Raw genomic sequence first — 23,612 nt, 5'->3', positions numbered from 1 at the left:
TTCTTATAACTACAGTTTCAACAGAGAGGGGCAGGTCACCATTAATTCTAAGTAATTTTACAACTACTTCTTTCACTTTCCATAGACAATTTTCCTCTCCTTGACAGCACTGATTTCAGAAAAATATAATTAATGAGCTGCATGTTAAAGAGCAGTCAGCCACACCTAGTAATATGTATTACTTATAATCCAGGTTTCTTGAAGTGCATTGTGCATCCTTATGTATTTCACAGAGTTTGTAACATGTACTAAATGGCACATAATACAGCCATTCTGAGAAACGACTCTATCTTCTCATTTAGTATTGGTGGGTAGTATGGAACGCTGCATAATTTATGGATTAGATCCCTCCTTAAACTAAGCAGTACAAAACTGCAATACCTGGCGCTGGATTAGATACACACTGTACACCTGCTGCAAGTAATAGAGGTCTAGTTAGGATCCCAAAACATATTGCTATATAAATAGTGAAAGAAGAATTCCTACGCTAGATGTACAGTATAACTCAATAAATGAATAAATAAATGCTCTCTACTATGTATACAAAAAGGCTTGTTTGATTATCACAAATCAATATTTAATTCTAAAACGTAATCACAACACATACAATTAATTTATACATACACCAATGACAATAGTGAAAATCTGTTCAGCCTAATGCAATTTACTTATAATGTGACCAATGCACAGAGACCTTTAAATAAGGGAATATAATACCCCTTTTACACCGGAGCTAAAACCCGGGTTATTGCAGGGTTAACCCGGGAAGCTCCTTAAAAGGGGTGAGGGTTGGATCGCCGGGTCGAGTGTGTACGGCGCACTCAGAGTCTTGATGACCTGGAGTGTGCCGCAAGCTGGCCGATTGGTCCATCTCCAAGCGTCCACTTTCATGCCGGAAAAGTCGGGTCTATGCAGACCCGACTGCGGTGTGAGCGGCGCCGACTCGGGAATATCCCGAGTCGGCGCCGGCTAAATTCCAGGTCTGATCCGGAAAGGGACCCTGTTCCAACTCCGGGTCAGACCCGGAATTTTGGTGGAAAAGGGGTATAAGTAAGAACTGTTCATATAGTCCTTAGATTGTTGTATTTCAAACAGCATTTGATACTCAGTATCACTTGGTTCATAGATAGGTATCCGTTTATTAAATTGTATCAGTTTGTTTCCACTTTAATAGCCTCACAATTGAGTCAGCAAGCCTGTTAAACAACTGAAAGATGTATAATTGCAGTCCGTGAATACTGGCGTCCCAGCTGTTCACTGGTCAGTTAGACAAACTTTGCCATCAAATGAATATTACCTCAGTCTTACTCAATTACTCAATTGTGAGGCTAAAAGTGGAAACAAACTGATAGAATTTAATAAACGGATACCTATCTATGAACCAAGTGATACTGAGTATCAAATGCTGTTTGAAATACAACAATCTAAGGACTATATGAACAGTTCTTACTTATATTCCTTTATTTAAAGGTCTCTGTGCATTGTTCACATTATAAGTAAATTGCACTAGGCTGAATAGATTTTTACTATTGTCATTGGTGTATGTATAAATGTTGTATGTGTTGTGATTATGTTTTGTAATTAAATATTGATTTGTGATAATCAAACAAGCCTTTTTGTATACATAGTAGAGAGCATTTATTTATTCATTTATTGCGTTATACTGTACATCTAGTGCAGTAATTATTCTTTCACTATTTTTATAGATCCCTCCTTACTGCTTTCCATGTCTCTGTACTACAACCTGTAGATCTGAACTCTACTTCTGCCTTATGTTACAATTTCCATTTTAGGCTTAAATCTAATGCTGGGCATACACTATGCAATTATCTGCCCAATATCGGCGGATCACTCAGATAATTGTACAGTGTAGTGTTACAACCAACCACTAATTATCGGTCTGTCGGTCATTCTGTAATCAGCAGCATGTTTGAAAGATTTGACAATTAGCAAGTCACACCTGACAGTGTATAAGCGGATGACCTCCGGCCATTTCCCGTTCAGGGGAGGAACAGAAAAGGTTTCCTCCCCTTTGAAGAACGCAGATATTGTGGTCATACACTGAAATATCTCCTAGTGTATAGCCACGATAATCTGATGGTTTCAGCTTGTCAGGTAAAATGTCTGTCGATCTGGCAAACATTTTATCTCACAGTAAATGATCAGCATAATTATATAGTTTGATTCCTATTACATCTATCCAGGTGATTTTTTTTTTTTTTTTAATAAATATGCTAAAGGCTGGGATTGAATTATTGCAACCACTCTAAACGATATGTATTATATAATGGATGATTTGTCGTTTTGAGGCAAATCGGGACAAATCGCCCACATTGTCCAGTGTGTATGCACTGTTGTGTAGTTCCATGTGTCGTATCTTCAGATCACCTGCAGTGCAGGCCAATCTGAAGAGCAGGTGGACAACACTATGCTTCTGAATGCGGCGGAGGAATGATATATCGGGAACTTGTACACCAGATCGTGCAGTGTGTACGGACAGCAGCATCTACAGTCACTGGATATACACATTGTCTAGTGTGTACCTGGCCTAACTCACAAATGAGTAGAATAAAAAAACACATGAATGTATACTCTTTGTATAGTCTTGATTTGGTTTGGTTTTAGGTGCATTGCAAATTGTTTCCCAGGATGAAACTAGATTACTGAAGGCCGGTACACACTAGACCAGGGTTTCCCAACTACGGTCCTCAAGGCACACTAAAGTCCAGGTTTTAAGTATAGCCATACTTGAGCACATGTGACTTAATTAGTACCTCAGTTGTTTTGATTTAACCATCCGTGCGTAAATATGGATATCACTAAAACCAAGACTGTTAGTGTGCCTTGAGGACCAAGGTTGGGAATCACTGCACTAGACGATGTCTAGTGTGTACCAACCTTGTTAGCGCCGAGACCCAGCTGGGTGCGTATACACTTGCCAATGCCTGGAGAGAGAGTCATGCTGCATTCGGCAGCATGGTCCCCCGCTAACGATATTGGCCGGCAAGGTCAGCGACATAGCACGTACACAATAGACTATGTGCCCGATATGTCGCTCCGATTCGCCAGATCAGACGACATATTGTCTAGTGTGTACCCAGCGTTAGAGAGAGAGAGAGAGAACCATTACATGGGCCTGATCAGCATGGATCGCAATTGCAACAGCGTACGCAGATCGGCCGATTGCTGTATACTGCGCAGCGTACACAGTGATTACAGATGCACTATGGAATCCATCGCAGAGTGAGTGATAGGCCGTGATGGAGGAGTGGTTGCAGAAACACAGGCCTGTCTATTTGAACGCTGTTGCATGGGTGTGCATAAATTAACCACTGCGATTGCTTGCGCAGCCTGAGCACTCACTGCATACGACGAGACTTGCAATTTCAGAGACACGTCAGAGCTGTTGTAATGGTGCGTGAGGGGCTGATGTTCTCCAATGTTATCGATGTATACACAGGACTGCAAGTTATTATGGATGTGAGAAGGCAGTAGTGGGCATCTCTGTGCTGGCTGAGCAGTGGCAGACATTAGCATATTTTCACAGATTCATTGTGTGAGGTATGCCCCCCCCCACAGACCCGCATGGGATCGTTCATCGCTTCTCCAGATCTCTTGTGCATGCAGAAAGATCTGGAGGAGCAGCGGACAACCCCTTGGGATCGTGCAGTGGACGATATTGAGCATACACACAAAAGAATATAGCTGCTATATCGTTCCAATCAGTCGGATCGGCTGCTATATCGTTCCATGTGTGGGGGCCTTTAGGGGCATATCCCATTGCGGGCAGGCTTTTTAAAAAACCCTACGGCGCAGGGCATTTCCCGCAGCCGCTGGGTTTTGCTATTTAATTAGGTGATCGAAATTTAGGACGCACCCCCAGAGCAAGTCTGATTTTTCCTAAAAATCGCAAGTTTTAGGAAAAATCTGTGGAATTGCTCTGGGATCCAGGCGGCACCTCCCCCCCTCCCTCCCCGAAGACTAATTAAGCAATTGGAAGTTCACAATTAGCTTAATTAGTCCTTAATTACCTCACCTTCCGAAGCGGTGTCTCCTTCCTCCAGTGTTGGGAGCCAGCTCTTCTGCAGCAGGGTGAGTGTGTGAGTGATTGCACGTGTGTATGAGTGAGTGTGTGTGAGTGATCCCCCACACGTAAGTGTTTAGACAGCGCTGGGAGAAGTACATCTCCCAGCAGCCCTTGCTGCTCCCACCAGACCCCCTCCCCAGTGACAAGATGGAGGCGAGGGCACGGAGATCCCCGAACAGGTATCAATTTTGATATTTTACGTGTCACTGGGTTTTCAAGCTCTGAAAACCCTGCAACCACTTTTTTTTTTTAATTTGATACCAAGGGTATCAGAAGCGCGCATACCCGCGGTAATCCAAAATTCGTAGCGAGGGCCGTAAGGTTTTTTACCTCGCCCACAATTGGATATGCCCCTTTGCCTTAAAGGTAATAATAGATTGGTTTAAAAAAAAAAATCCACACACATAATTTGTGGATTTTGTTTAATAAGCCTAGGGTCTGCTACCGCTTTACCGTCTTTTGCCTTAGACGCACCTGTGACTTTATGCCGATGCTAATATCAGCCCTTTCCTTGCTGTACAAGTGTACATCTGAATGTGCAAAGACTGAAACGCCCATTTTGAATGGCTGCAGTCAGGCCTTTAAAGCTTGGGCTCCCGTTATTTTCTGGGTCGTGGCCTAATCGCAGGGGTGTGGCCACACGCCCCTTAGAAAAAAATATTGAAAAAATAATTACAGCGCCGCGAGAGGGGGGCGCTGTGAGCCCTTCAGAGACATAGGTACATATGGTGACAGGTAAGGGGGGAAAAAGGGGGGTGGCGGTGGTGGACCCAGGCCCGGGAAATTAGTACCCGCTCGCTACAATCCTCTGTGCTCTTGGCTGCAGCCATCCCACTGTGTGCGTCTGTAAGCATCGTTCGCACCATTGAAACTTGCACTCGCCCCATGCTACGTAGGTGCAGATTCTGGGCCTAATTCAGACCCGCTCGCAAGCGGGTCGATGTTGGTCCAGTGCGCATGACGGAGGCGGCTCTGTCGTGCGCATGTGCGAGATCTGGATAGCGACGGGCAAGCCGTCGCTATGGGTCTCGCTACAAAGGGGGCGTGCTGTCGATGGTGAGTGACAGCACGCCCCTTTTGGTGGGCGTGGCTGGCCAGACGGAGGCATTCCCATGGGAACGCCTACCGTCTGGGGCCGGCCCCACTGACATCACAAGTGATGTCAGTCGGAGTGCTCTCGGCTCTGATAGAGCCAAAAGCACTCCAGGGCTTGTGGCAACGAGACCCTACCACAAGACCGTCGCGACCATCTTGCTGGCCGCTCGCTATAGCTGTGGGTGGTCACCATTGGCTATACGAGCGGCCAGGAGGCCGCTCTAAAAATTCAGAGAGACGGCCCTGATTCAGAGCGAGCGCTCTGTCAGAGCGTCCGGCTCTGAATCAGGGCCTCTGTCCTAGAATAGCCTCCAATGTAAGTCATTAAGCAAGGTCACAACCAGTTATTCGACACGCCTGTACCACACACACATAAGACGGTGCATCTCCTTGCATCTAAATAGCACCTCCCAGTCACCGCTCCAATAAATGTCTGCAAAAGTGCATCTCAATGGCTACTGTGGGTACACACCATGGGATGCATGCGCTGTGCAACATTTTAACTACTTAGACCATGCGCAGTTACAAAACGTCAATTTGTGTGAATATCGGCATGGGACTCCTGACCGTTTCCTGAATAACGTTGACAGAAGATTAAGACAGCGTTTACTTTCTGTTATAGAGGCTGAATGACTACTTTTCCTAGAATATGATTATCCTCTAAGACATAATTATCCTTTCTTACTAATCTTAATATGTAAACTGAATTTTAAAAAATTTTTTTAAAAAAAAAATTTAAACTTTCCATAGACCTGTATTTATTTTAAGTATCACAGCTGTACAATCTTCATACATACAGAAGGAAATGCACATTGGTTATACAATGGCATTTGGCTGCATTTCCAATTATAATACATCAAGTGCAATGTCACTTAAAATGTACATTTATACAAATTAGGATTGCTTCACTATTACCTGCGAGTGTATAAAGCTTGATTTGTGTGAATAATTACTAAACCACTGTTTGGTTCAATAAAAAAAACATAGTCAATTACTTTAAAATGGCCTCTCCTGGTTCCCAGGCCAGAATACAGTATAAAAGTTCTGCCAAGTAAAATGCAACCTATTGCATTTCTTTATAAAATAAGCTACTTGTTGTGAATTTCCCATTGTTGGAATAATAATATAGCTAAAGAACAAGCTTCACCTTTATCCTTCCCATGCCAATACAATGTTTAAGCCATGACATACTGAAAGAAATAACAAAAAAGTGGTTATTGACAAAATTTAGAGACCAATACAATAAAATAACGGTATGCCACAAGGTATAGGGCAGAACATAGCTGTAAATATGTGACACACTGTGTGAAAACAGGTGTGTGGTCATAGTGCTTTTAGTTTTAGAAGTGCATTAAACATCCACCACAACGGATACGATCTTAGTCCTCACTGTTGCTGGAAGGCCGGAAACACAGCGTTTGAGAATACATGCATGGCATGGACAATAACCAGCTCACTGGGTAGATTCATGGACAATTAACTGTTAGACCTTATACCACAAAAGGGAGAAAGTGATGTTATTGCTGTCACTACAACCAAAATGGGTGTATCCCTAGATAAAAAATATACAGTATGCAATCCTTATCACCTTCACAAGGTGTCTGGACAATAAATACAATGCCTCATCTTTCCTTCGTCCTCTCCTATGGTAAGTGTCTGTGGACTACCTGTTGTATGCCCGCTCTTTTTTAGATTTCTCAAGTGCTTTGCCCATGGTTTTCTCGTTTTCCCCTCTACATTCAGGACAGTACCATTTTCCCTTTGGTTTATGATTGAGTCCAACACAAGAAAAGTGGAACCATTCTATTGGGCATTCTTCATTATCACAACCAATCATTTCACCATAAGATACTTGGTTACATAGGCAATAGGTTGGCTCATTTGGGTCAATTGGAAGATCTGCAGGAGATGCTTCCCTTTCAGCTTTAGCTTTGGATCGCTTCTTCTTCTTTGACGTTTTTGCCTTCTTCTCTTTGGGCATTCCAGATGTAAGGTCATCGTGTTCATGATTAATAGTAGAATTTTCCCGATTTTCATTGTTTCGCTGTCTCCTTGATCTCTTATTGCTGGCTTTCTCAGTCTGAGAGACAGCCTCGTTTTTGGACTTCTCCTGGGTATTTTTGCTGCTATTACTCGTACTGTCATTCAGATCTTGGCATGTTTCAAAGAGTTCCACGTGACTGTCTACTTGCCTCGTCCTATTTTCTACCAATTCCACCATCTGGCTAACGATCTGAATCTTGTCATCGCCAAGTTCTTGGCTGCGAATAAGAGCTCTTTGGATGAACTGCAGTATGCGTTTCTTTTGTATTACATCAGATTCACGTCTGAACTTTTCATAATAGTCATCCAACTCCTTCAGGATCTCTACAATGATATAAAAGAAAATGTTATTAGATGTTTTTACAATGCTCATATGTACTATAATGTAATCGTACTGTAAAACAAGTGGGCATTCAACTGTCCCATTACTTTTGTACTCTGCTTTCACATGACCTCCAGTAAAATATACATATTTTATAAGTAAAAACAGAAAGAAGCAGCCAATGTAAATACTGTATGGGGGTACATTTAAGAGTTTCTACTACTTAGATAAAAAGTAATACTCTTGAAGATCATTGAAAAGTATATTTTCCCATTTGTGGCTGTTTTTTATTCACAGCATGCACATAAAGTAAAAATATATATTTAAATACTTATAACTTGCAGAATGTTAATAAAAATTGTTGCATACATTTATCATGGTTAGGGCACCAGGACAGAACTTCTGTAAGCCCTGTCGCGGCTAATGGCTAGAAGCAAAATGATAGCTATGGTCATCACTTTGTTTCTGGGTTTGGACCCGGCCTGTGTTCAGTACATCAGCCTGCACGTTCGTCAGTGCGTTCTGTGCTATATTCAAATATCTAACAATAGCTAACCATTAATCTTACTTACAGGGCATTGGCTAGAATTAGGGGAGATGAATTCTCGGAATACAAAGCCACTTCCCTATAAGTCCATAGAGGAGCTTTTAAAAACCCCATTAAGCAGTTTTAAAAGTGTGTGTTTTTTTGTTTTGTTTTTATTAAATTGGATGGAATTATTGTTTAAGAAGAGCGCTCAAGCTTGCTTGTAGATTTATGGGTATAGATATATATATATATATATATTATTTTTTTTTACATAGTGCTGCAGTTTATTTATTTGAATTAAGTTATTTATATAGCGCACACATATTCCACACTGGGCTTTCACATCAGTCCCTGCCCCAGTGGAGCTCACAATCTATATTCCCGCTCAGGGCCGTAGAGAGCGGCGCCAGGCCCTGGCAAAGAGGGGGCGTGGCCTAATCGAGGGAGGCGTGGGAATCCAACCTACGACCTCAGTGCTGTGAGGCAGTAATGCTAACCATTACACCGTCTGTGCTGGCCAATTGCGCCATTATCCATGTTCCACAGAAACATTGTATACCATTATGATCGGTACAATACTTTGTGCTGCCAATATGTTGCAGGGGATTTTCTCCAACTCCCTTCTCTCATTAAAGTAAGTCAGTTGCAAGACCAAGGGCCAACTGTAATAGACTAGGGGTTACCAAACGTGTTGATGTTTTGTCAAATTACCAATGAGATTTAGGGGTAAGTTTACTAAAGTGAGAGTTTTTAGAAGTGAGTTTTAAAAGTGATGTTGCCCATAGCAACCAATCAGATTCTAGCTATCATCTTCTAGAAGGTGCTAGTTAAATGTTAAGTAGAATCTGATTGGTTGCTATGCGCAGCATCACTTTTAAAACTCACTTCTAAAAACTCTCACTTTAGTAAATTTACCCCTTAAAGTGATTTTTTTATTTTTATATCTTAAGGCAAAACCAACCAGGTTATAGCACCAGCATATCCCGCCTCACTTTACCATTTAAATACACTAAAAAGACACTAATCATCACCAGTATAGCCAACTTCAAACACATCTTATGCCGGGTACACACTAGACGAATACACGTCCAATCCGGCCGGATCGGAAGACATATCGGGCACATCGTCTAGTGTGCACCCTCTATGTCGCCGTCGATGCGCGCTCCCATCGTTAGCGAGGGCCATGATGCCGAATGCAGCATGCCCTCGCTGTCACTGGCAAATGTGTACGCACTTGCCGATACCGGCACCCCGCCGCTAACGAGGTCGGTACACACTAGACACCATCTAGTGTGTACCGGCCTTAAGTTTTACATAAGCCAGGAAATTACTAGTGTAGCTATCGTAGTGTATTATGCTGAACAAAGAGCCCTAGTTCTCTCAATATTTGCATGTATCAATTACTTGCTCTGTCACTGCCATCTAGTGACCAAGCAATGATACTTGTACAGCATTACTAATGCTGGCCATACACGCTGCAATTCTCGGGACGATCCGATATATATAGTAGTGTATCCCAATCTTTTTGACATTGTGACAACTTTTGTACACAGTTGGGTTTTTTGATTCACCAGAGATAAAAAGATAATTGTAGCGTGTGTGCGGGCGACCGAGGGCTAAATATTGCTTGGTCAGGCATGCTGGATTGTCCAGCATGCCCGTCCGATGCGATATTTGCCCGGGAAACTGTCGGCCGCATCGGGCAGTGTATGCCCAGTGCAGCCGACAGACAGACATTTCCTCTGTTCCTTCCTACGGAAGGAACAGGGAAATGTCTCCTCCCCCGGGGGCGGAGCGCAGATGTCGGGCTATACACTGAGATTTCTCTCACAGTGTATGCCGCGGACATCTGCGTCTGGCAGACATTTTATCTGGCAGTGTATGCCCAGCATAAGCAACAACTGCTGTATTAGATATATTAGAACTCAATTGCATCCTATATATTTAAATCATTATTTTCATGCTTAATTTCCTTTAAACAGTTATATATACTATGGTAGTGTAGTAGTGTATCCCCAATCTTTTTGACATTGTGACAACTTTTGTACAGTTGGGTTTTTTGATTCACCAGAGATAAAAAGAAAGCAGACTATAGACCATATTCTAATAATAAAATCAGCACATTTAGGAAACGAAGGCCAAATAAACTTTATTAATAAAAAACTATTATGTGCTCATGATAAGCATACAGCCAAACTGATAAAAGATGCCTAACCATTAATAAACAAATTGTTTCCTCACACATGCTTCACCAGGAAATTTTCAACTATTCTATGGCTTTATGCACACAAAAGTAGATTTAAAAATGTTACTCACAATGTCAAGTCTATCTTTGATTGAAAACAAATTAGAACATTAAATAAGAATAATCAGTCTTTCAGCGAATTCTACAATCCAATTATCTACTGTTTTATCACTACCTTAAGATTTCATTAAAAAGTACACTCTGTAACCAAATCAGTAGAAGTGGCCAGTACAGAATTAATTACAGATTTTCGGCATAATTAAAAACGTGCAGGGCTATTTTTCTGGATAAATAGGTTCAGGAACTGTGGGTGGAGCTCTAGAAAAACTATTTTATTATTTCTCTTACTATCTATTTCACCTGAATTGCCCACATTCTGGTGTAATCAACTCCCTTTAAGGGAGGCTGGAGTGAAACCTGTGCTTTCTGCATTAGCAGTGGAGGTGTGGAATTCCAGGTTTTCACATTTACACAAACCCAGATGGAATAATCACTGGAGCACAGGAAGAGTTTAAAACTCCCACACACCTGATGCTCCTTGCCCCTGATGCCAGACAAACTGGCCAGGCGATAGGCCAGGCTTGGTGGTTAGCATTAAGGTGCCAGGACCTGGAAAGTCCACAGACATTAGCACAAGGAGTGCTGGGACATTTACTTTTATGTTGTTTGCCTATTTTCTGTTATGTGCCTGTGTTTGTCCAGGCCTATCCTCACGTATGCTAAGGTGCAGTGTCTGATACCATTAAAAGACAATGCTGTCTGGAATCCTCATTTCTATACCCAGATTTATATAATATATATCTCCACTGAGGAAATCCTTAGGGATGAAACAAGTTTGGGCTTGGCTTATGACGGAGACGCTGTGACGTCATCAGTCCAGAAGTGCTGGTGAATTGGAGAGGACGCCAGAGGTGTCGGCTTATGTGGGGTGACCGGAGGTCCTTTTACTTTATGCGCCGTTTGTGATATTTCCATATAACACAATTGTATACAGTATGTGAGTGGTTCTTAATTATGTTTAGTAAAGAACTGAGTTTTAAACGTACTTCCCCATTGTGCGCCTCTTATTCTTTTTATCCACGTACAGAAACATTGACCTTTGGGAAGAGATTTTTTAGGAGAAGCTGCACCACAAAAAGGACAATACCTGGACTTTCATTTGCACTATACAATTTTGCGCAATATAGGAGAACATATTTGTGTATATAATTAGTGTTTAGAAAAGAAGGCACTCAAAAGGGACTTTAAAATAAAACCTGTCTTATGGAAATTACATTTTTGTCCCCGGACATTACGTTATAGTTAATGAAAAGTTCAGGAACTGAGTTCCTGTTTGTGCCTGACAAAAAATATCACTGAAAACGTGAGATTCTATAGGTGTGGTAAACGCGGAATGGCTTATCAAACACAGCATGCATTCTTCTCTTGCAGCAAACTTGTCGATCATCAGGCATTGGGTTAATCTAGATGCAAGTCAGAGATATAGTACAAGTTCATTGCCTACAATAGCAGAGAGGATTTCAAAAACAAAAGCCCTGCTTTCACGGAGCTCTGGTTATCACGTGCAATGCCAAAGTATAGATTTTTCTTTTAAAGATTTCTTCTATGCATAAAATAATACAAAATAACGAATCACTTAGGATTTTTAACAGGTTCACAAAAATTAGGAAGTTAAATATGAAGGGGTGGTGGTTCTATGTAACTTTGCACCAGGAATAAACCATGTTACAAATGCTACACAGCTTTATTATTACACTGCAATTTAGATTTGAGTTTGGACACGCCCAGGGCTGGCTCTACCATTAGGCAGCTGCCTAGGGGCGCCAGGATCTGGGGGAACCACAGAGTCTGCCCATCACAATATTTAGGATGTGTCTGAGAGACATTCTTGTTGTATTAAATGCAGGTGGCGGCTGTGGAACTAAGATGATGCCTTCTCACTTTCACCTGATGGGTTTGAAAGTGGGTATTGGTGGCGGTGGTGGGGGGCGGCTCAGTAGGCTGCAGTTTTGCCTAGGGTGCCGAGAAACCTTGCACCAGCCCTGGACATACCCCTCTCAAAAATAAATCTTTTTATACATCTTAAATCTTCCCCATCGGCAGTACAATATGGTTTTGCCCAAGTGGAAAGTTACTTGCTCTTTTTTGCTTTGCTCCCAACTCAGAATCATCCCCATTTTGAGCATGTTTGTGTATATTATTTATTTGCAAATCACCATAATGATGCAAAATAGCGCTGGATAGATGAACAGAATATAAACATGGCATACAAGGCAGAGATAAGAGTCAGCAGGCACGAAATAAGGGAGGAAGGAGACCTGCTTCTGACAGCTTACAATCTACTGTGTTTGGGAGTTCAACTAATGTAATCAATTAAAGTTTGGACCAGGAGGGTATTTGTGCCTATTTCAGGGAGGGGATAGATGAGGAGTAAACCAGTGGGCTGTTAAGTAGGCATCAGAGAATAGGTGGGTTTTCAGAATGTAATAAAACCTTGGAGGCAACAGTAATTCCTATACTGCCCATACAGAACTTCCCCTATACCTCCCACAAAGCTGATTACTTTACAAAAAAGCTAAATTTTAGGAGGGGGATCAATATTCCTTCTGAGAGGATCAATTTCAGAAAACTGGGAACAAAACGGTCCATCTTTTATCTAACCTATTGTTAAGGGTGCCAGGCTTGATGGTGGGGTGTGGGTCCGCCACCAGCAGCAAAATAAAGAAAATAATAACAGCTCTGTGGGCCACAGAAATTAATGAATACATAACTGTAAACCAAATAACTATAATGTATAATTAAAGAAAAAGAAAATCAGTTATGCCATAAAAATATTTACATTTATTAATAGATACACTGAATAAATATCTTATATATAAAAAAAAAAACACCAAAAATGTATGCATATAAGAAATATACTGGTGTGGGTTCACCAAAAGATGTTAAATAGTATCTGCAGTCACATAGCACAGCTGATAATCAGGCAGTTCAACAGAGTGGTAAATCAGTATCACCCAATATTGCAGAACTGACACAAATTAGAAACAAAGTTGCTAAATTCTTCATATGAGTTAGATGGGGATATTATAGGCACCACAATTTGTGAAATATTCTGTATATATTTGTAATCCACTCCGGTCTGCAATATGAATGGACAAATAATCGGGGAGGCACTTATGCCTATATACTCATCCAGCTGAATAAACAGGTAATACCTGAACACAGGGGTGGGTGGTGTGCAGCACTCAATTATATCAAACTGAATTCTGAGTTTTTTTACATTTTTTATCAGTCAGTCAATCTACTCCACAATCTCGCTGGGGACCAATAAGATGGTGGTTACTAATGCTGACCTGGCACTCACCAATACGAGAGAAAGCTGATATTCGGCGTGATGAAGTCCGCCTCATCTCACCACATCCTTGACTTATTAGTAGCACTGTACAGGGGATCCGGTCACCCAGTGTGGCAAGGTCTGCCTGTTCTCACCTCTACCCTGGAATAGTTGGACAGTGTGTGGAGGGTCTGAACACCCAATATGGCCTCCCAACTGCGTCCTTATCTGTATGTGGCTAATCAGAGGCTATGTCCCACAGCAATGATCAAACATCAAGTAAAGTTCCCCAACACGTTCTTCCCAACAGGGATTTCCTCAGAGGTGTGTGTTTACGCTGATTGTCTGGTGAAGGAGCTCACTAACAGCCATCCAGCCGAAGAAACAGTGAAGCTGACAGCATTAGTAACCACCATCTTATTGGTCCCCAGCGAGATTGTGGAGTAGATTGACTGATAAAAAAACGCAAAAAACCTCAGAATTCAGTTTGATATAATTGAGTGCTGCACACCACCCACCCGTGTTCCGGTATTACCCATTTTTTGAACTTCAACTGGATGAAGATATAGGCATAAGTGCCTCCCCGATTATTTGTCCATTCATATTGCAGACCGGAGTGGATTACAAATATATACAGAAGATTTTACAAATTGTGGTGCCTATAATATCCCCATCTAACTCATATGAAGAATTTAGCCACTGTTTAGAATTTGTGTCAGTTCTGCAATATTGGGTGATACTGATTTACCACTCTGTTGAACTGCCTGATTATCAGCTGTGCTATGTGACTGCAGATACTATTTAACATCTTTGTGTGATCACACACCAGTGTATTTCTTATATGCATCAATGTGTTGGGATTTTTTTTATATATAAGATATTTATTCAGTGTATCTATTAATACATTGAAATAATTTTTATGGCATAACTGATTTTCTTTTTCATTATACATTATATATATTTGATTTACGATTATTTCTTCATTTATTTATTTCTGTGGCCCAGAGCGCTGTTATTTTTTTCTTTATTTTGTTATTCTTTGCTGGCTACCTTCAAACAGCAGCGTGGAACACTCATTTTGTATTCATAGTGGTATATCCAAAATATCCATTTATTAGCGGCTGTGGCTATATCTGTATTACTTTTCCGCCCCCAGCAGCAGCCCGTGTCTCCAGCTGTTAGCAGCAACAGCCCGTGGGACTGCAGTCTCCTCTGGCTGCTGTGGGAATGGGGAAATCATCACACTAATCAGGCCCCCCCTGGATTTTCCCATAGCTGAGGAGCACATGGCACCCCCTTGTGCATGGTTTGTTTTATTTTTTAAATACACATGGCCACGCCTACTTGCATTAGGCCATGCCCTCAAAATTACCAGCAGCCGGCAAAGGCTTACTACGGTCACGCACACCTACTCTCATTAAACATTTACACTAACCGGATGGTAACCTTACGACTGATGGTCCCCGAACCATGGACTATTTTAAACTTTATATGAAAAATTGTACTCCCGCAAACCTTTTGACGAGGTAAATAAAACATGTTGAAATGGACTGCCTTTCCCCCAACTTTCTGACTCCTCTGCGGCCACTTTAATCACTCGTTACTCATGAGGTACAAATGGCCATTAAATCGCTCAAGCCTGGCAAAGCTCCTGGCGCAGATGGTCTCAGTGGTGATTGCTACAAGTTAATGTCAGCCAGGATCTCCAATACCTTAAAATAATTAGGGAGAAGTTTATTTTCTAATATGTGTTAACTCCGCTACTATTCAAATTCTACCGAAAGCATGAAGAAATCCTGAGCTAGCCGAATCTGACCTATCTCACTTCTTAAAACGGATTATAAACTATTGACGAAAATCCTGGCTGAGAGACCAAAACTAGTATTCAGATCCATCATTCATAACCACCAAACTGGCTTTATTTGGGGGTGCCACTCTGTTGAGAATATTCACAAAGTGAATTCACTGACTTCAAGCCTCAGGAGATACCAATTCAGGTGTCCTTCTCTCCTTGGATGCAGAGAAGGCATTTACCTGGTGTCTTGGACTCCATTTTGACACACCTACTAAGAGCATCATTTTTCAAAACTTTCTTACGTAATCCAAATGTTACCAATTTCTTTGACCAAAGCCGACATCTCCAACAACACCCTCATCTGTTACCCTCTCAGTTGACCAACACATTGCTCTCCCTGATGGTCAATTGTGTGTTGCTAACACCTACCTTACTAAATACTGCTATAAATATTTCATTCATATAAACCAGTCAAAATGTGAGGTATAACTATTGTTATTTGGTCTAAGCACATTCCCTCTTGTTCCTCCCAGTCTGATGTGCTAGGCCACTTTGCCGATTGTAAGTATTTCACAGTGGATGCAATGTTAAAGGAAGTCCACCTAAAAACTGTTAATTGGACCTCTATATCCCAATTACAATGCAAACATATGGTTTCTGATAAAATCAGGCAATGTCCAAAATGTAGCTATAATTCTGCCTTTTTTTCCCATAACGTCTGGGAATGCACTAAAATTAGGTGGTTTTGGAACAAGTTGCAAATGTTTATTGTGAGATTTACATTTATTTTTACTTTGCTTTCATTAACTATTAGGCCAGATCCTCTCACATTCTTGTGTGCCAACTTTAACAATTTAGACCTACGCCTTATCTAGACTATGGGCCTCATTTACAAATGAGTTTTATCACCAAAACGAGTGATACATTTCACTGTGTATGATAAATGGTGCTCCAGCCAATCAGCTCCCAGCTGTCAACTGTTAGAAAAATGACACTCGTTTTGGTGATAAAACTCGTTAGTAAATGGGGGTCTATGGGCTTAATTTATCACTCAACAAGTGAGAAAACTCGCTGCATATGATAAATCTTGCTCCAGCCAATCATCTCCAAACTGTCATTTTCAAACAGATGACAGTTTGGAGCCAATTGGCTGGAGCACCATTATTATACACAGTGAGTTTTATCACTTGTTGTGAGTGATAAAACTAGTTTATAAAGGAGACTCTTCTCACAGTACTGGTCACAACAGCTAAGAAGGTCATATTACTGAATTGGAGCTGTGTGAAGGCATGGTTAAAATTACTATACTTCAATAGATAACATTGCCAGATGTGGAAAAAGACGTACTTAAAATTTCATTAAAAACTCCCATTATCCCATGTGTACTGGTTTTGGTTCTATAATTGGGAATATCCCCCCTTTTTTATTTCTATGTATAATGCAGTTTGAGTTCTTCTAACTTTATTACAATGTCTATTTTCTCCTTGTCTGTACAATGTTATATCTTCAATATAGAGATCTTAAAAGAAAAAAAAAAGTCTGGAGACAGGTAGAGTCTATTAAGGAGTGGCATAGAAATCTATGAGTAGAGAGCAGGTGGAGCTTTTAAACTGGATTCTAGAGGGTATGATGAGCATGAGAGGAGGGTATGATGAGCATGAGAGTTTGGATTTGCCAAAGCAGAGCAGCATATTTGGAGCAACATTCGGGATGATTGAGGTAGAGACAGACAGATGAGGAGAGTTCCAGCTAGAAGGAGGCAGTAGTCAAAGTAGTAAATGACAAGGGAGTGACTGATCAGAATGTTTTGTAGGTGGATGAAACCTAAGATGCAGGCAGGGGAGTTCTTGACAGTGAGGGGGGGGGGGGGGGGTGAATCTGGGAGGATGCAACATGAGTTCCATATTGAATACGCTAAGAGATCCAAGGGGAGAAGTCATGTGAGGAAAGGTAAAGTATTTGGAGGTCATCTGTGCAGAGATTATCCTGAAAGCCAAATGAGTTGATTAGTTCACTAAAGGAAGAAAAGGTGTATATCAAGAAAAGCAGAGAGTGTCATGGACAGAATCTAATGGGTCCTCAGCAGGTAGTGAAAGAGTAGAATGTGCCCAGAGATGGGGATATTAAATCACAGTTGAACAGATAGGATGTGAGCCAGAAAAAAAGCTGTAGGCTCAGTGGAGTGAACGGTGTACAGGAAAAGAGGGTGCTCAACAGTGTCAAACAGGACAGAGTAGTCCAAGAGGAAATTAGGGATAAGTTGCCTTTGGACTTTGCTGTGAGTAAATGATTGGTACAGATGTGTCCCCATACACCCAGCCTCAATACACCATGCTGTACAAAACACCTGGTGCAAATGAGTCACCAGGTTCCCAGTGTCTTTTTTGCACCTAAATTGCATCTGTGTGCCACCAAATCTGTATACGAAGCACAAGGGAACTTGGGGTGGAAAAAGCCGCAGTCACTGCATCATAGCACTTCGTATACAGATTCAGACTCCGTTACACACAGATATACAAGTGTCACTTATTAAGCCGAGTCACACAGGACCTAAAGCGCCAAGATCGGTTTGGCGTGACTACAGTGGGTACAAGGCTACAGTGGGTATACACTTGCCAAAACTTAACAGTTAAAAACTGAAAAAACATTGCCTGGTCTGACAAAATTCTGCTGAGACATGTAGATGGTAGTTTCAGAATTTGGCATAAATAAATCCTGACTTGTGTAATGGTTCCAGAAGGGGGTAGTGGTATAATGGTGTAAGGAATGTTTAATTGGCACAAATTACTAATTAAGCATTGTTTAAATGTCACAGGCTGAGTAGTGTTGCTGATGTGCATTCCTTTATGGCTAACCCATCTTCTAATGGCTCCTGTCAGTAGCATAATGCACCATGTAACAAAAGCACACGTCAACTCAAGCTGGTTCCGCAAACAGGACAATTAGTTCACTGTACTCCAATGGACTCCATAGTTAACAGATCTCAATCCAATAGAGCACCTTTGGGATGTGGTGGAACGGGAGATTCTTAGCATGAACGTGGAACTGACAAATCTCCAACAACTGCAAATTATTATAATAGAATTAAGGACCAGAATCTCTAAAGAATGTTTCCAGCAGTTTGTTAATTAAACAGTTGAGCATTCAAGGCTGTTCTGGAGGCAAAGAGATAGGGATGACCATTGATGGATCTTGCATTGATGGTTTTGCACCATTGGCAAAAAGCCATTAATGATTGACACATGTGCATAGCGGGACCGTAGCTCACCATCGAGGATCAACCACTGATGTTTATCATTGATGGCTTCCCATCAATGTGAAAACACTCACCATCAGACCATCAAGGGTTGCTAAACATTGATGGTCAAGCCTGTAGCGGGGTGTCCTACTGAGTACTAGAAAGGTGTACCAAATAAAGTGGCTACATTTTATATTACTACAAAGAAATAATGATGCTATGTTGAACATATGTGAAAGGTCAGGTCATACATTACCAATATAACCTTGGTTCAAATGAACAGATGGCACAGGTTAATAGGGATACATGACATATTTGCTTACATGTTATTCTCTAGTTGGCAGATTACAGTTTATATTAATACATAGCGCAGTGTTCCCTAATTCCTATGCATATGGCGGGTCAGCAGGGGTAGGGGCAGCGGGCAGTAAGGAGGACATATGCCCTGGGCTCCTCTGATTGGCTGCTGCCAGTGAAAGGGCAAGAAGAACCGGGAGAAGGCACTGCTATTCTCCCCTAACAAGCCTCCTTATGTCATCCTGAGCTAGCAAGTTGTTATTTAGAAGTGGTGCTTCTATGAATCACTCTCCTCATAATACTGTATGGGGAAGCGATATCTACAACAATCAGGGGCACCACTGGAGAAATCTGAGATTTCTCCATAGTAATGCTTGGTACATATTAGCAGAAGAATACCCAGCAAAATATCGTAGGCGGTGGGTCCAGGCATCGGCAAGTGCGTACACACTTGCCGATACACACTCGCCGATGCCGGGAGCGATGCCCCCGCTGACAATATCTCCCGTCGGACCTGCATGCGATGTTGCTGACAACGTGCGCAGTGGCAAACGCAGGATTTCTAGAGCGGGGTTTCCAAATGCTTGTTTTTAGAGCGAGTGTGGCCAGTCCATGAAGAGGGCAGAATTAGTACTTATCCAGCTTTAATATGCGTCATATGAAAGGGTATTGTGTATCATAATTCCGGCATATACAGGACCAGTGATCACAATAAGCCATAAGATGCAGCAGTAGGCCATCCTGCCTGAGATGAATGTATTTATTTTAGATTTGGGCACCATTCCTTACTATTGGAGCAAGTTCAGGAGCCTGGAGGAGCAGCAGAAGGACCTAGCACTGCCCTGGACATATATGTACATATTGGGCTCTATAGCAGTGCATCACTAAGAGTACAAGTTTTCCAGATCTCCTAGTTGGTGCACAGGTTATTTATCACTGGTTGATACATGTTAAAAGATCCGCAGGTGGTGCTAATTATTTCATTTGTGATACTGAGAATAAAATGCAGCACTAGTAAAATGTTATTATATTACTATTTCATTCGTGGTCATGGTGTGGGCTGGGTAGGGGGGTTTCCAGGCAGATGGAACCCCCCCCCGTGTTTGCCTATGGTGCGGGGCCACGCATCTTCGTCAGTGACATAGCAGGTACACACTGCCCGATGGATCGGACGACATATCGTCTAGTGATCAGCTTAAACCCCTCTGGGAATGAAGTGAAGCAGTGAAAGGCCCTGTAATCACTGATACATGAATAGACCCCTATGTTCTGGAGTAGATGAAGGATTAAACTGAGAAATGTACATGACGTGTGCGCTTCAGTAATAGCCAGGGACAGCATTTCTTTGGTGTTTCTGGTTTTGAGGAACACTAGAACGCAATCGTACACAGTGGGACAAGGACACGCACAGCAAGCCTGAGTGTACAGGAGAGAGCAGTGCAGACGGCGCCCGCATTGTGGTCACCAGGTCGCGTCGCAGACACCCGGCACTTATTACAGAGAGCTGCAATGAGTGATTTGGGATCGGCAGACGGCTATGTCTAGTAACCGAACTGATTCGCTCTCAGCAGCGCACACAGCAATCCCGCCGGCTCCTGGGTGATACAGGTAGCCAGGATGGATGCGCTGAGGGCCGCCATGTTTAATAAGGCCATGAAGGAGAGTACCCGGTACTTGGGTTAAAAACAGCAGCAGACTCGCAGAACCCCACACTATATAAGCCATAGCAGCCTCCCATAACAATAGCCATTGTGACAGGAAACCCCATCTCATGCCCATATAAAAGATGGCTGCCACACACTTGTGTACTTTACTTATATTTGTGCCCATATCAGTGCGTCTTTCAGGGAAGCAAGCACGCCCATCTCAGACTGATAGCCAATGATTAGAGCCGGGCGGGCAGAGACATTAAAATGAAAGTAATGGGTTGTGTTACAGTGCGAAGAGGGAGGCGGAGTTCCACAGGGGGCGGGGCAAGCCAGCAAATTAAAAGACGGACAGCGCCCGGGACGTTCTAAACTGGAAAGTAGAAGCCAATCTGCTCAGAGGGGCAGGCCTAATGGAACGACGTTTACAAGGCCCCCTGTATATAAAGACACCGCGACTTACAACCAGGTTACAGCGCGGCTAGCGCTCTGTATTACAGGGAGGGATGTAGTCCTGTTTTCCAGCTGTCCCTGTTCTACATGTATGTACTCATAGTTACTCGCACATAGACAAAGCAGAAACAAGCTAGGGGCAGACGTGTCATCTGAGGGCACCTACACTTCCCCGGGTGCCGCAGTACTTGACTGTTACCACTATCTCCATCTGCAGAGCATCGCTGGGTTACTACTTAGTTATGGTGCTGAGAGCAATACAATCCCGGGTATGAGGGGGACCCAGCCCAGGAGCTAGGAAGCGGCGGCGGAGACACACCGAATGTGACGCATTTACACATAACAGGGCTGTCTCTGGGGAAGCGAGTTACCCGCTGACGGTCTCTCCTCCCCCGGTGTACGGTGCGGGGGAGGGGGGGGGGCTGTATGCGGCGTGGTGCATATTCCTCCCGTAACCCGAGCACAGCCCTGCCAATGTCACACTTCCACCACCAACAGTAACTAGTTCCCCGCAGCCACTACAGCGCTGTGAGCACACATACATGTACAACACACAGGATGACTTTATGTCTGTACATGTAGCACAATGCCCGGCTGGGTGACTGGCGAGTGCAGAAACACCCCGTGAATACATAGATCTGCACACAGTCACATCCCGTGTATACATAGATCTGCACACAGTGCTCAGATGCTGGCTGCAATGTAAAACAGAAGAGGAATGGGGAGGGAGGGCGAGTTATGGGGAGCGGAGTCCCGGCAATAACATTGAGGCCAGGGGGTAATAACTCTGCTAGCATCACAGTATAGTACAGTACAACAAAGGTGACTAGGATTACGCCTGTGTTACAGACAGGGCGCTGTGTTGTGCGCTATTTACGACAAGGATCGCTACTAACACAATGAGAAAAATAAGCGAAGGAAACCCTGCCCACCAGCACACACACAGCAGCTACTACTACAGCCACCCTGCGCCTGTACATTCCTCCTCCCCAGTGTTGTTGTGCTGCTGTAATCTCCCCACACACATCTACCCTCCTGCGCTGGGTGCCTGGCAGCCCATCGCCCTTTTACGCTGCCGGAGAGGAGGCTGCGGCGGGTGAGAGAACTGGGCACCTTTTGTTCCGCCCTATGACAGGCAGCTACATACTGCAAGTGTCCGGCCAGCAGCAGTCCAGACTATACACACACACAGGTTGTGCCTGACCCTGTGTAGCCGAGCATTATCGGAAAGTGAGGGATGGGGGCACAATGCAGACACATGGGGGTGAGGGGAGGAAGAGGGCAGAGAGGGGGATGCATATGTGGAAAAGAAGGCAGAGTGATGTATGCATATGGGGAAAGAGGGCAGACTGTGAGATGCATATGGGGAAAGAGGGCAGACAGTGAGATATGCATATAAGGGGGGGGGGGGGGGGCAGAGAGTGAGGGATGCGTATGGGAAAAGAGGGGTGAGAGTAAAGGGTACATATGGGCAGAGAGTGAGGGATGCATATGGGAGAGAGGGCAGAGAGTACGGGATTCATAAGGAGTAGAGGGGGACTGCAGCTCATAACAAGGGGGAAAGTTGCCCAAGCTCTCCGGCTGGGAGGACACCACTCACCGACCGCCTACCTTGGTACTTGGCGTCAATCTCCCGCATCAGGGAGACATTTCTCTGCAAATCAAACGGAAGAGACTCGATGGAGTCCAAGTAATCCTCCACATAGGTCACCATGTGGGTCTGGTCTCCGTTGCTCGGGTTTAGCATCTTGTGCTACTCCAGTCTTCAGCACAGCCCCCAGCGGGCTCCTGCCAGCTCCAGGGTCTGTCCCTCCGGGGGTCTCCCACCTATGGCCAGAGGGAGAGATGAATGCGGTCTCCCCGACCCGCGGCTGGGCATGCACCAGTCCTGGGGACACGGCACAAAGGCGATCCGCTCCGGGGGCTGGTAGCTGAGTAGGAGACAGGCGGCGTCTAGCAGCCAGTGGATGCCAGAGCCGGGCAGCAGGGAGAACGGCTGGGAGCGAGGAAAGTCCGGCAATGTGAGCAGCTGATTGAATGGCTGTCTTCTGGGCAACAACTCGGAAAGGAGACAGTGGAAGGAGGCAGTCAGTGCGGGGTGTGTGTGTGTAAGGGGGCGGGCAGAGGGGAGGGCCGGCAGCAGCAGCAGGATGATGGTGTCTGAGGATAGGAATAATATGTAATGGTAGCTCTCTGCAACCGGGGCCGAGCAGGGAGATCAGAACAGCTGGGTGACTGCCTAATGCCTCCGGCGCTACATGCACAATGCCGGGTACATCATACACTGTGACTGGCAGCAAGTTTTAGCACTTGTGAAACATTCACCCTCTTCCATAACATTCAGGGAGCATGCGCAGTAAAGAGCCGGGAGCTATCGGGTCCCCAATAATGGCCCGGCTACGCGGCGACGTTACTGTGGGGGCGCTGTGCTCGCTCCGCGCTCATACATAAAGTTACACACGGGAGTCGCGGGAGCGCGCACATGACATCTGACAGCGCAGCCACCTGTCACCGGCAGACGGCCAATC

The 23,612-nt window shown here is 43.6% G+C and overlaps 1 protein-coding gene across 1 annotated transcript; it reads right to left on the bottom strand.

Moving 5' to 3' along the window:
- Positions 1-5,933: 5,933 nt before the first annotated feature.
- Positions 5,934-23,159, bottom strand: ING1 (inhibitor of growth family member 1). The gene is made up of 2 exons (XM_088456760.1): positions 22,696-23,159; positions 5,934-7,549 (listed from the first exon to the last, which is right to left on the bottom strand). The coding sequence occupies exons 1-2, from the start codon at positions 22,829-22,831 to the stop codon at positions 6,846-6,848; spliced, it is 840 nt and encodes a 279-aa protein (XP_088312886.1). The 5' UTR covers positions 22,832-23,159; the 3' UTR covers positions 5,934-6,845.
- Positions 23,160-23,612: the final 453 nt, after the last annotated feature.

The sequence above is a fragment of the Taudactylus pleione genome, unplaced genomic scaffold (genome assembly GCF_031769625.1).
Source record: "Taudactylus pleione unplaced genomic scaffold, aTauple2 ptg000041l, whole genome shotgun sequence".
Classification (NCBI taxonomy): domain Eukaryota; kingdom Metazoa; phylum Chordata; class Amphibia; order Anura; family Myobatrachidae; genus Taudactylus; species Taudactylus pleione.
Note: the sequence above shows the minus strand (reverse complement) of the source record. Positions and strands in the feature narration are given on the sequence as shown.

Bases quoted from the DNA above. Each gene is read 5' to 3' on its own strand.
- ING1 (XM_088456760.1), bottom strand. From the start codon at position 22,831: ATGCTAAACCCGAGCAACGGAGACCAGACCCACATGGTGACCTATGTG. The intron at 7,550-22,695 runs GTAGGCGGTCGG...ATATCATTGTAG, and splicing joins GATTGACGCCAAGTACCAAG to AGATCCTGAAGGAGTTGGAT.